This window comes from Diceros bicornis, chromosome 2 (genome assembly GCF_020826845.1).
Source record: "Diceros bicornis minor isolate mBicDic1 chromosome 2, mDicBic1.mat.cur, whole genome shotgun sequence".
Taxonomy (NCBI): domain Eukaryota; kingdom Metazoa; phylum Chordata; class Mammalia; order Perissodactyla; family Rhinocerotidae; genus Diceros; species Diceros bicornis.
Genome location: NC_080741.1, coordinates 11,436,320 through 11,450,257, shown reverse-complemented (window position 1 = coordinate 11,450,257; position 13,938 = coordinate 11,436,320). Strand labels below are relative to the sequence as shown.

Below are 13,938 nucleotides of genomic sequence, written 5' to 3'. Positions count from 1 at the left end.
GGAAGATTGTAATATAAAGTTTTTTAAAGAAATAAAATAGCATATTTCTCAGGGTAATAGTCAAAATATTTAATAACCAGTACAGCATGGGCACAGAACAATCAAAACAGATGTGACTGTAAAACACTTGTATGGTTTTACTGGTCCAGAGTGGTTGAATATAAATCCTTAATGTATCTGAAGGTAAGAAAAAAAGCACCAAAGAAACAAGAAGAAAGGGAGGCCAGAGGCCAGGATGAAGTTCAGGTTAATTTTCAGAACTTAACCTGAAGGGAGCCTGACATTGTTCAAGCAGCAAAGGGTGTGTGTGTGTGTGTCTACTTTAATTCCTGGAACCAGACCATGAAATTAGAAGAACAGATTGATACTTTAGAGGAACTAAATGAAGTTTACCCTCAAAATCAGCTTAGTAGGCTCAGTGTAATTTTGGTGACCCAATCACCCCTGAAACATCCTCCTGTTATGTGAAATATGTTAACCAGAGAAAAGCCTTTCATTTCACAATGTGATAAATGAAATGCTTAAAACCCAAATATAAACTGAGGTAAACTTCTGTTCAGACAAATGACTTATTAGAACTATCCCTATTCTAACAGGTAGAGGGTAAAAGAAAATAGGAATGAAGCTATAAATGTTTGGATAAAGTAGAGGGCTTTAGATTTTGCCTGTCTCAGCTTACTTTCATTAGTGCAGAGACAAATTGGGCTTTAAGACGTGCTTAAAGATGCTGAAAATGAAGAAGCTACGCTCTGAATTGTTTATGGAGTTTGTTTGCTTTTTTAAAATAAAGCTAACTTTAAACCAAGGAATTACTTTCCAAGGGACTTTAAGAAATACTATGTTTAAAGTGAAAATAAATATATTTAGCTATTAAAGCAATTTGGGCACTATGTTTCTGGGTTTCTAATAGGAGCTCCTAAATATCAAAAAGGACAAAAACATTTAATTCTAAAACCCACCTGATAGCACGTAGGCAGTAAATTTTTGCTAGCTGCTGGAAGTACAGCAAGAAGCTGTTCAAATGGCTTAAAAGGTTTTCCTAGTTCAAAATGGAGGTTGAGTGTGCTGATGTTGCGGATATCAGATAGGAAAGGTGCATAATGGTAGGGATAATACCTATAAAACAAAACTGAGTTGTAAACAATTGGCAACTTTATGAAACAGGTCAATATTAAGTATATACTTTTCCATGTTTTATTTTAACAACACATAGCAATAATTCTCAAGAAAAAAAAATTATCAACCATAATTCTACCACTTCAATATAAGAAATCAGCAGTGCTGGAAAATTTAGGTCATGTGATGGCAACAAATGTCATATTTCCTTAATTTTTAATGTGCAGTTGCAATTTCCAAAATTGGGATGTATCGTGTAATTGACGGATATATATATAATATAATGGTTCTTTTAGTTTCCAAAATGTTGAGTGTGAATCTTCCAATCAATAGATTCTTGGAATGAAGTAATGAGGTAGTCAGAAGACGTTCAGTTAGGTCACGTGGGCCTGGGCCAGCCTCACAAGAACAGAGAGAACAGTGAGCCTGAGCTCACGTGGATTTACTAGTCAGCTCTAAGAACTTTTATCTTTGAATTAGTATATATATATAATCATGTTTGTGATAAGGATTAAGCCATTTATTAATCATACACACTATTTTTAATACCTTCCCATCTTTAACTACAGGTATAAATATTTTTACAAAGCTTCGAACAAACAATTTTTTAAAAATTTCAATGTTCTTATTATTTGACTAAGGATGCCAAAAAAAAAGAAGAAATATTTTTATATTCTAAAATTATGGCATATTTCAAAAGTATGGGAAAGTTAAGGAGGAAGAATGGCATGTGGAATAATGGAAACGTATAGACTTTGGAATCAGATAGGCTTGGACTTGATTCTCGGGTGTATGATCGTGGAAAGATTACTTAACCTCTCTGATCTCCATCTGTACAAGGCAAAAAAAACAATATTTACTTTAAATAGTTGTGAGGATTATATGAACACATGCTTTTCAAGTGCCTAGCCTTAATGCCTGGTAGTATAATAGGAATAACTTACACTCATCTTCTTAAAACATGGCAAATCAAGGATTTTCATCATTAGAATGCTCTTCAGAGAGGCCCTGAGAATCAGGTTAGTTATTGCAAAGATTTTCTTAAAAGGCTATTTGTAAGTGAAATCATAATTAATACTACATTATCTTGCATTGCTTTGTTTTGCTGTGTGGTACTTTAAAACAAAGCCTGGCAGGGACGGCCCCGTGGCTTAGTGGTTAAGTGCACACACTCTGCTGCTGGCGGCCCGGGTTCGGATTCTGGGCGCGCACTGACGCACTGCTTCTCCGGCCATGCTGAGGCCGCGTCCCACATACAGCAACTAGAAGGATGTGCAGCTATGACATACAACTATCTACGGGGCAAAAGATAGTTGGGGGAAAAAAATACATGCAAAAATTAAAAATTAAAAAAATAAAATAAAATAAAACAAAGCCTGGCAGAGGTGCACTGAAAACAAAATAAAACAAGCTACCGCATCACCAAAAAGTCTCTACTTTTCCCTGCATCATTTTTTGGTTTGTTATTTTTCTATTTTTGCGGATGTTTTGGAAATGTAGATGGAACTTGCTGGAATAGGAAACATGAAAAAAATGGAGAATTATTACTATTTCCAGGAAAACCAAATAATTCTTTTCTCCTCTCTTCTTTACGTTTCCCACTCTAACATTCAAATAGCCCATTCTTCAATAATTACTCCTGATAGAAAAATTATTTTCAAACACACAAAAATGTAGAGAAGAATATAATGAACAACCCCACACAACCATCACTCAGACCCAATAATTATCAAGACTTTGTCACACTTGGTTTATCATGACAGAGAGTTTTAAATCCCTAGATTAACAAAGAGCTTTTATGGGGCCATCTGCTAGGGCTGGAAGTATTTTTGTTATAGGAAGGTCTTTTTTAAGTATTTTCATATAAGAAGAGATTAATTGTATTTCATTTAAACTTGGCTGTATGCATCTTTTAAAAAAATACTACCATAAAGAGAAATGAAATGAAAAGATATCCTTAAATGAGATTATAGTAGAATGAACCATTATAAAAAAAACCAAAACTTTATTTTTGTTTTTATTCCCTCACCAGCTCCAGGACTGAACTCCATGATAGTAATAGTGCAAAATCCACTGTATTGCTTGAACATAACACGCAGCTTGATCAGCCAGAAAGTCACTGAAAATAGAAAAGAATATTTTCATTATAACAATATTTTTTGAAGACAAGCCATTGTCTTTAGAGCATGATCTCCACTGCTACCTCATTCTGCCTCTCATGTGTTTTATTTAATCCATGAATAAGCTAAAAATTGTAATCAAAAAAACTCCAAAGTATTTTTTTAAAAATTCCATCCTGTCAGATTAAAGGTTTGTCTTATAGTCTTCCTAAATCGACCATCAAAATACTTAAACCTGCTGTGCATATTTATTCAGCCAATGTACTATGCCTTTGGTTTAACGTTTGAGGATTTAGCCAATTGAACTTTCTATAAAGTGGCACTACCACTCCCTCAAATAGTTAGGGTGGGATGGGAGAGAGAGATGGGAATCTTCTTTATCTGAGAGGATGCCTGAGAGAATTACAAGAAATCAGAAAGATCTTAAAATCTGGTTATAGGAGCTAGAACACACTTTGAAAAGTGCTATATGCACTGAGCAATATTCCCTTTAATCTCTTCTTTCTCAAAAACCATCATTAAAGGTAAAATAAATCTTCACCCAAAAAAAGGAAGAGTCCTAGGCTAAAGCCAAAAGTGGCTATAAACCTGTTAGTGTTTGTTACCAAAATTTAGGTAGAGATGCACTTAGAAATTCCAGATCTCCATATTTTTTTGGGAGGTATACTTTTGAAAATGAAATCTATCACTTTTTCATTATAAAAGAAATATTTCCTCACTATTGAAAATCTAGAAAATGAAGAAAAGCATTTCTATCACCTTGTAGCAATCACTCTCACATTTTGTTATGTTTCTTTTCAGTCATTTTTCTATGCCCAGATTTTTTTTTTAAACTGTTAATGAGAGTATGCTGTATATATGACTTTGTGTCTTGCTTTTAAAATTTGTACTTAGTAATACACTTAAAAGATACTTAAGTATCTTTCTAAATTGTTATGAACTTTCTATAAGTACCAGTTTAGCAGTTCTGCAGATTCTGGAGATGGTGGAGATGGCAGAGATGGTGACTGTAATGAGGAGGAGGTGCAGATGATTATGATGGACCGTCTTACTGGACACGTGGATTATTTCTAATTTTTTGCTATTATAAAAAACTTTGTAAGAAACACCCTTATATATAAGGATCTTCGGTGTTTGAGTTTATATTTTTAAGATAGATTAGCAATTAGAATTATTGGGTCAAAGGAATGAATATTTTACAGGTTTTTGGATATGTGCTTTCCAAAGTAATTTTACCAATTTATATTCCCACCAGTAATTAAGGGAAGAACTCTACCACCACTCCTGGACTAACACTGAACATAACAGTTTAAAAAGAGTTGCCTATTTGCTAGGCAAACAAATGGTATCTCATTTTCATAATCTATATTTTAATATATAAAAGGGAAGGGAAATAAAACAGAAGACTAGTTACCTATCAAATTAAACATTTAGTGCCAACTGCAGGTACTCTAGTTCTATATAACTGTAATCAAGGAAATATAAGAACTAACGAATAAAGGATTAAAAGTGTAACTATTTTAAATATTGTATTTCTCAAGTCTCAAAAGTCCTACATGCTAATGGTACCTGACAAAGCTTCAAATGAGCCGGTGAATTGTACTAGAATTCCTATACCTCTAATTACTGGAGGTCAGTGTGAATATAGACCCTACCGAAAGACTATGTCTAGACTAGAAGACAGTCTGAGAGGATATAGAGCAATGTCTGAAAGCTTGGGTCTATCCCTGGGCAGACTCTAGAAAAGATCCAATACTTAGTGCTTTATTATATTAAAAAACAAAGTAAACATAATAGTATAGAAAATATATAAGTATATGGCATGTAATAAAGGTACATAGCATTTCACGAAACTCGTATTTCACTTATAGAGAAACAGCCTCATCTAGTGGTTAACAGCAAGGACTCTGGAGCCAGATTGCCTATGTTCAAATCCTGGCTCTGCCACTCACTACCTATGTCACCTTGAGCAAATCACTTAAACCTCTCTATTCCTTATTTTCTTCTATCGTAAAATAATAATAATTCTACTCATCCTAAAGAATTGCTGTGAGAATTAAATGATATTTTAAATAATTAAATAATATTTTAAAAATGCTTGGCATAGTGCCTGGCACTCAGTAAGTACCTTATAAGTGCTTGTTAATTAAAATAAATAAAATACGAACATACGTAATTCACACTGTGGGCTGCAGTTTAAAAGTGTGAAAGCCACCATTCTAGAGGTCAAGTTCTTAACGAACTTTTGGATTAGGTATTAACCTGGGGCTAAGCCAGACAGCCTTTGAGATAAGTGTGTTGTGACCTTTTTAAAACAGGAAGCAAAAATCTAACCATTTTCTATTTGGCAATTTTTATTACAGTAATATAACACGTTAGTTAACATTACCTTCTCCAAAACCATACTAGTTGAAAGATCTACAATAATTTATGAAATCAAAAAATCTCTCTCCCACTACCTTAACTATCAAAATTATGCTGTTTTCTGAAGAACTGCAAAATCTAATGTTTTCTACTTTAAAGTAAAAGCATTGGCAAAAACGTACTCAGACACTATATCAACTCCCATCTTTGTCATGTAATATGTTCTTTTATATTGTCTAAACTCGGTTTCAAATAGGTCATCGTCTTCAGTCTCATCTTCTAAATTATCTGGAAAAAAAGCCAGAAAGATAGCAGCTGACAATTATGAATATTCTGTTTTACTACCTAATGCTTTGAGAAATACATATCAAAGCAAATGTTTATAAATGATCATAGAAATCTGTTCCATCCAATATTACTGAATTAGTACTAACAAAGGAAAGCTATAACAACTATTCTGTCAAAAAAAAACATATATTAAAATACATAGTTTGTACTCACCCTTAGAAGTAACCACTTCTTCTTCATTTTTGTCTAAAGCAGCCCAACATATGGAGTTTTCCTGCTCCTATAAAAATTATAAAACAATAAAAAATTAATGGCAAGATATATTTCAAAGTGAGACATTTAACAGGGAGATTCAAAAAATACTAAAAATAACTGAATGATCCTTAAGTGACACATTGTAAAGTTTATTTTAAAAATAATCCTGAAATACTGTGTAAATGTTTTTGGTTTTATATTAGCTGTTTTCTAAGGCTATAAATCTTTATTATGTAGAACTTAACATCAGGTCTCTCAAAGATATGTAATAAGTAATTCTCACCAATATAAAAGAGAAATATATTTAATTCTATATGTGTTCCAAGAAAAAATACTTCAGGAATATTTCATTGACTTAGAGAAAAGTACACAATTAATATCAAATCCTTTCAACTTTAAATTTTTATATGTCAAATTCTGGGCTACTATTAATCATAATCTATTTGTTTTCGATTGAGTCAAATTATTACAAATATTGCCTATATTCTATATCTCTGGATCTCATCATTCTTATGACTCCGTGATCTACCCTCCACTTCTAAATTTTACTTCCATGCAACTCATTTGTTTTTCTATAGTTCTTGCATCTCGTCACATCCTTAGTAGCCCGCCCATCTGTTTTTCCTCCCCTATGATCTCAGCCTCTCTCTCTTCTATTTTCTGATTGCTTCTCCACCGCCAGTGACTCTCATTAGTTCTTCCTCCTCCCGTATCGCCATTTCCTCTTCTTCATCCAACCAGGGCATCTGCCAACTTTGTGTGCCTGGGCTGTTCCTCCAGCTCCTCTCATTTTATCAGTGTCTCTAATGTTAACCACAGATACCTGGAAGATTTATGAGGCTTAAGGACTGAGCTGAGGTGGGTGGAACCAGGGATTATTGACATGTAAGTTTTGTGAGTACAGGTTCCCAAAAAGCTGCAGAGCCTGTTTTCTTAAGAGAAAAAACACAGAGTAGAACGCAGACTGACTGCTGCTAAGTTTTACTGAGGGAAAGCCAAGCAATTAGAAGGACTGCACTAGAGAAAATGAGGATAGTTGTCCTTCCTGGAGCAAGAGTTATTAGGTAATAGAACTGGTATAGCAAGGAGAGTACAAGAACTCATCAATTTCACCAGAATCCAATAATTATGGATAGGCTGAGGAAAATTTCAGAAGAGGTTTTTTTTCCAAGATAACATATATAAGACATTCTTTGGAGCTTATTAGAGATGCTTTACAGGGTACTAACACATTCTTATTGATTCTATTATTCATTTATTGAGCACCTAACATTTACTAGATATTGTGCTATTAATTACTCTTAACTTAGCAAATTGCTATCTTTTATTTATTTATTTATTTATTTATTTTATTTTTTTTGGTGAGGGAGATTGGCCCTGAGCTAACATCTGTTGCCAATCTTTCTCTTGTTGCTTGAGGAAAATTGTCCCTGAGCTAACATCTGTGCCAATCTTCCTCTATTTTGTACGTGGGTCGCCGCCACAGCATGGCTTGACAAGTGGTGTGTAGGTCCACACCAGGGATCTGAACCCACAAACCCCAGGCTGCCGAAGTGGACTGTGCAAACCCAACCACTAACGCCACTGGGATGGCCCCTCGCTGTCTTTTATATATGATTTTATATATAAACTATTTCTAGAGAAAAATTACTGATCTAGTTAATGTTTCATAACATTAAATGCTATAAATATCCACATTTTAAAAAAGATAATTAGGGGCCAGCCCCGTGGCTTGGTGGTTGGGTGCGCGCGCTCCGCTACTGGCGGCCCGGCTTCAGATCCTGGGCGTGCACCTACGCACCGCTTGTCCGGCCATGCTGAGGCGGCATTCCACATAACAGCAACTAGAAGGATGTGCAGCTAGGACATACAACTATCTACTGGGGCTTTGGGGAAAAAAAAAAGGAGGAGGATTGGCAATAGATGTTAGCTCAGAGCTGGTCTTCCTCAGCAAAAGGAGGAGGATTGGCATGGATGTTAGTTCAGGGCTGATCTTCCTCACACACACAAAAAAAAGATAATTAATTTTCTGGGCTTTTATGTTTAGAAATGTTTTCTACACTTATTAATAGAATGGAAGAGCAAAAAAACCACGATGTTCTTCAAGGGTAAAAATAAGAAATTGATTTTTAAAGATCAGATTTAAATGATAGTAAATGATAATAAACAAAAAAGAAACCAAAAGAATTTTTTTTTTCCTTGGTGAAGATTAGCCCTGAGCTAACATCTGTTGCCAATCCTCCTCTTTTTGTTGAGGAATATTGGCTCTGGGCTAACATCCATGCCCATCTTCCTCTACTTTATATGTAGGACGCCTGCCACAGCATGGCTTGATAAGCGATGTGTAGGTTCGCGTCCGGGATCCGAACCTATGAACGTCGGGCTGCTGAAGCAGAGTGTGCGAACTTAACTGCTACGCCACCAGGCTGGCTCCCAAAACAATTTTTAAAAGGTCCATAGAGGGAAAGAAGAAATGAAAATGAAATCAGGCAACCTCAAAATCATAAGGAAGATGAGAAACAAGGAATATCAGTTTTACCTTTACAGCTAAAAATATGAAAGGACATCTAAAAAAAACGGACACCTTTGATTTTTTCTTTTCCTTGTAGTTCTTGGCTTCTTCTGCTGCAACACCTGCTGCTTCATTGAGGTACCTGTTACCAACTTTGCTTTCAAACCACTTTAGGTCCACAAAAACTTCACTGAAGTGCTCCCGATCAAACTGTAAAGAAATATTTTAATTCATTTAAAAATGATTTAAGTATGTCTGGAAGAATACAAACAAAACTTAACAGTGACTACTTCTGGGGTATAGGAAATTAGAGAATGCTGCTCTTTTATGCACATGGGGACCTCATCTACTACTCTGAAAATTAAAAATAAAAAGCAAATAAAAATAAAAATAATTTAGGTTAAATTACTTATACAGAATGACCAATTGGAGTAAAATTACAAAAACTTTTTCTTCTGTTATTATGTAATTGGTTACTGACCATTTATAGATACTCTGGGACAGAAAAACAAAAACCTCTAGTTACTTACATCTGACAGTTTCACAAGGTATTTCTCAAATCGAGGTAAGTTGAGATGCCCACTTTCATTAATATAACCTAAAAGGAACAAAATCTAAATTTGTACTAAAAGCTGACATTATTTTTTCTAAATAATTATACAAAATTCTTTTCACAAAATGTTGAACACGGACATTCTACTAATCAAGAAAACGAACAGTCAGTGTTGGGCTATATAACTGGCCCTAGTTTCTATGAACTTGATGTTACTCTAATACACAATATGTAAGAACCGAAGTAAAATATAAGAAATTCCAGGTTCATATAATAACAATCCTCCCACATTTCCAACAACATTTGATAACAGATAATTAAATTAAATATGTTTTAGAATCTATCCAGATCATCCATTTGATAACGTCCTGCTACTGTGTTGTCTTCAGTATCATCAGTTTGTCAACTTCCCATTTTAATTGAAAAATCTTTCCCTTATAATTAAATACTCTAAATGCTTATCCATTTAGAAAAATTGAATTTATATGCTTAAATATGAAAGGAGCTAAGTGAAACCAACAACTTCTGCTGGCTTTCTTAAGTAATTAAAGGCAGAGATTACTTAGGTATCAATGAATGAGACTACTTAACTCTGGTCATTTTCTTTGCTTGTGAATCACTTACAATTCCAGTCTCAGAGCTTGGTGCCTTAGACCAAAAGAAACCCCACGTATTTTCCTACTTTAGTTGTGCATGCAATAATCTAATAAACTGAGTGACATTTTTAGGGCTACTTGAGTGCTAAATTAAAGTAGCCTCAAATGAATAACAAACTTTTCTTACCCCCAAGTTCTGGCAGGATGGTAATATATGTTCCATAAAGAAGAGGCAGTGCATCATGATTAATATGTAAATGAGGTAGATGAGGGATAAAATCATTGCCAACAAGAAATCCCATCAAAATCCAATCATCTATTATCCTTTCAATATCATATTTAAATGTGATCTTGTCCTACAGCAAAATGGAGAAAAAAGTCAAATACTATGGAAATTTCTGCATCCACATCTTTGGTCCTCGGCTATATTAATACTTACTTTTAATACTGAAAACTCATAGTCAATATACTCTCTCATTAATGACAAGTGTAGGAGGTGAAATGTGGTTTCTTCTGGTGCACATACCCTGTAAGTAGTCAGACGATCAACACAGTTAACTATATTTTTAAGGTTCAAGTTTAAAAATGTAGCAAAGCTTAAAATAAAACATCATTAGAAGATAATTAATTCTTGTAATCAAGGCATGTAACTTATATGACAGCTGCAGGGTAATGTAAAGATAAAAATATAATTGCAATTATAATAATTGGTTTACATTATGCTTTCTGTGGAAGAACTCTCAGAATTAAGAAAGTCTAAATAATACATAATAAATGTAAGACACCAGTGGGATCTGGTCCAATTAAGGCTGGCCACCAGCACAAAGCATACAGATAAGTGAGTATATACTTTAAATCTATTGCAGTATAGTTCAAGGCTTCAATGCGGAGGCACTATCACTTCTTCTTCTTAACTTTCCCTGGCTTGGTATAGGGGTCTATATTCCTGGCTGCTGGCCCATACTCCAAGTTTAACTATAAGTAAAAATATAAGATGACAATAGCATATTAAAAGGATTATACACCACAAGCAAGTGGGATTTATCCCAGGGATGCAAACATTGTTCAACATAAAAAAATAAATTAATGTAATACACATTAATAAACAAAGGAAAAAACACCACATAATCATTTAGCAGGAATAACATTTATCAAAATTCAATACCCTTTCATAATCTAAATACTCAGCAACGTAGGAATAGAACGGAACTTCCTTAATATGATGAAGGGAATTTACGAAAAACCCACAGCTAACATCATACTCAACGGTGAAAGACTGAAAGCTTTCCTTCTAAGATCAGGAACAAGACAAGGATGCCCACTTTCACTATAGCTATTCAGCAATATACTGGAAGTGCTAGCTGGGGCAATAAGGGAAGAAAAGAAGAAGTAAATCTATCTCTATTCACAGATGTCATGATTCTATATAGCTAGAAAATCCCATAAAATCCCCCAAAAAGCTACTAGAGCTAAAAATGAATTCAGCATAGCTGCAGATATAAGATCAACACATAAAAACCAGTTATTTTTCTAAACACTAGCAATAAATAATCCAAAAAGGAAATTAAGAAACAGTTCCATTTACGATACCATCCAAAAGAATAAAACACCTAGGAATAAACTTGACCAAGGAGGCTAATGAAAAAAACCAGAAGCAAAAAACCAAACTCATAGATACAGAGAACAGATTGATATTTCCCAGAGGTGGGGAGTAGAGAGTGGGCGAAATGGGTGAAGGTGATCAAAAATATAAACTAGTTATAAGACAAACAAGTCCTGGGAATGTAATGTACAGCATGGTGACTATATTTATAAAAAATCTTTCTTGAAATAAAAGAAGAGAAAAAAAGGAAGCAAAAGACTTGTACACTGAAACTACAAAACCTTGCTGAAAGAAATTAAAGACGACATACATGAATGGAAAGACATCCTATGTTAATGGATTGGGAGACTTAATATCAAGATGTTAACACTACCCAAAGGGATCTACAGATTCAAAGTGATCCCTATCAAAATCCCAATGATGTTTTTTTCAAAAATAAAAAAAATCTGTCCTAAAAATTATTAATCTCAGAGACCCTGAAGAGCCAAAATAAATCTGAAAAAGAAGAACAAATTTGGAGGTCTTACCATTCTTGATTCCAAAACTTATTTGATAAAGCTACAGTAAGCAAAATACTGTGGTACTGGCATCAAGACAAACATACAGACCAATGGACTAGAATACAGAGCCCAGAAATAAACCTTTGCATATACAGTCAAGTGATTTTCGACCAGGGTGCCAAGACCATTCAATGGAGAAAAGACAGTCTTTTCAACAAATGGTGCTGGGAAAACTGGACACCCATGTGTAAAAGAGTGAAGTTAGACCCTTACCTCACACCATATACAAAAATTAACTCAACACGAATCAAAGACCTAATACTAAGTGCTAAAACTATAAAACTCTTAGAATAAAACGGGAAAAAGCTTTATGACACTGGATTTTGCAATGATTTCCTGGATATTACACTATAAGTACAGGCAACAAGAGAAAAAAATAGATAGATTGGACTTCACCACAATTAAAAATTTTGTAAAGCCAGCCTGGTGGCCTAGTGGTTAAGTTTGATGTGCTCTGTTTTGGCAGCCTGGGTTCAGTTCCTGGGCACGGACCTACACCACTTGTCAGCGGCCATGGTGTGGCAGTGACCCCCATACAAAAGAGAGGAAGACTGGCACAGATGTTACCTCAGGGCGAATCTTCCTCAAGCAAAGAGAGGAAGATTGGTGAGGGATGTTAGCTTAGGGCAAATCTTCCTCAGCACACACACGCACACACACACACACACACACACACACAAAGAAAATCTGTGCACCAAATGATACTATCAACAGAGTGAAAAGGCAACTCATGAAATGGGAGAAAATATTTACAGATCATGTATGATTTACCTTTGTGTCTTTTTGCCACCAAACCGAACCTCTTCTCTTAAAAGAGAGAAATGTGCCTCGTGACTTGTTAATCCAAGCATAATCTGTTGAAAATTGATTAAGAAATGTTTCTACCTTCTTATTTTTTATAGCATCAGGTTCACAAAAGCAATTATATAAAAAACATCTCTACATAAAGAAGAACATGCTTATTTAAGGAAAATAAAGAAACAATCTATTAGCACATTAAATATACAAATATCAAAATATGATCCACTTATAGGCTATAAATGGGGTACAGTGAGTGTACTTTTCTAAGAAAACAAAGTTTACCTTAGACTCACACGACCTTTATAACTGCCACCCTGCCCCTTCACAAAAAATCCCCAAAACCTTCTCTTGGTTTTCACACCTTTTCACTTGCCATGGGGGAAGGGGTAAGAAATTAGAGGTAGCAGCTTTTCCATGAAAGAAAAATGTAGGCCTCTTCTGGAGGCCAGGATACCTCTAGTATGTGAAAACTCAAAACAAACTGGAAAGGGGCATTTTTCGTTAATTTTCTCACATAGTATTCTAATCCCCAAAGTGTGTCAAACAGTCTAGTGAGACATATCAACCAAATGTAATGATATTGTTTATTTTATTTCAATCCTGATTCAAACAAAACAAAATGAAACATTTATGAAATGACTGGGGAAACGAGAAATCTAAATGGTTATTCATATCTTAAACAGTGATTGTTAATGTTTGTTTTATGTGAGACAATGGCATTGTGGTTACATTTTTTTTTTTAAACCATCCTTTAGAGAAACATTACAAAATGATACAATGTCTGGGATATGCTTCAAGAATCCAGGGGGGTAGAAGAAAGGAGACAGACGGTTAGGGAGAGGAGTTGAAAATTAAGTTGGATGAAGGACACAAGGAGGTTCATTGTACTATCTTCTCTACTTTTGTTTATGTTTGAAAATTTCCATAATAAAGAGTTACAGCAAAAAAAGTCTAGTAAAGTTATTTAGGTTGTGGAGTTATCAGATCAGGTGGTATTAAAAGTCATATATTCAGCATGAGGGTAAAAAGAGCCCTCTACCCTGACCTCAGCAGAGTATTCATAGCACTAAGGTCAGTCAGGTGTGAACACTAACGATAGAGACCTATGTTGATCATAAACTATGGTAAAAGAGCTCATTTTCCAATTGTTTTAGAACTTTGGTAATGGCA

General features: G+C 34.6%; 1 protein-coding gene across 4 annotated transcripts in view; it reads right to left on the bottom strand.

Moving 5' to 3' along the window:
- XRN1 (5'-3' exoribonuclease 1) overlaps nt 1–13,938 on the bottom strand; it is a 115,321-nt gene that overhangs the window by 84,580 nt on the left and 16,803 nt on the right. For all 4 annotated transcript variants that reach the window (XM_058551721.1, XM_058551730.1, XM_058551736.1 and 1 more), the window contains exons 6-14: nt 12,739–12,821; nt 10,244–10,331; nt 9,992–10,160; nt 9,186–9,253; nt 8,728–8,865; nt 6,102–6,168; nt 5,783–5,888; nt 3,146–3,235; nt 960–1,116 (exon numbers count right to left, since the gene is read on the bottom strand). In XM_058551721.1, the coding sequence (XP_058407704.1) occupies nt 960–1,116; nt 3,146–3,235; nt 5,783–5,888; nt 6,102–6,168; nt 8,728–8,865; nt 9,186–9,253; nt 9,992–10,160; nt 10,244–10,331; nt 12,739–12,821 (966 nt within the window). The remainder of the gene's footprint in view (nt 1–959; nt 1,117–3,145; nt 3,236–5,782; nt 5,889–6,101; nt 6,169–8,727; nt 8,866–9,185; nt 9,254–9,991; nt 10,161–10,243; nt 10,332–12,738; nt 12,822–13,938) is intronic.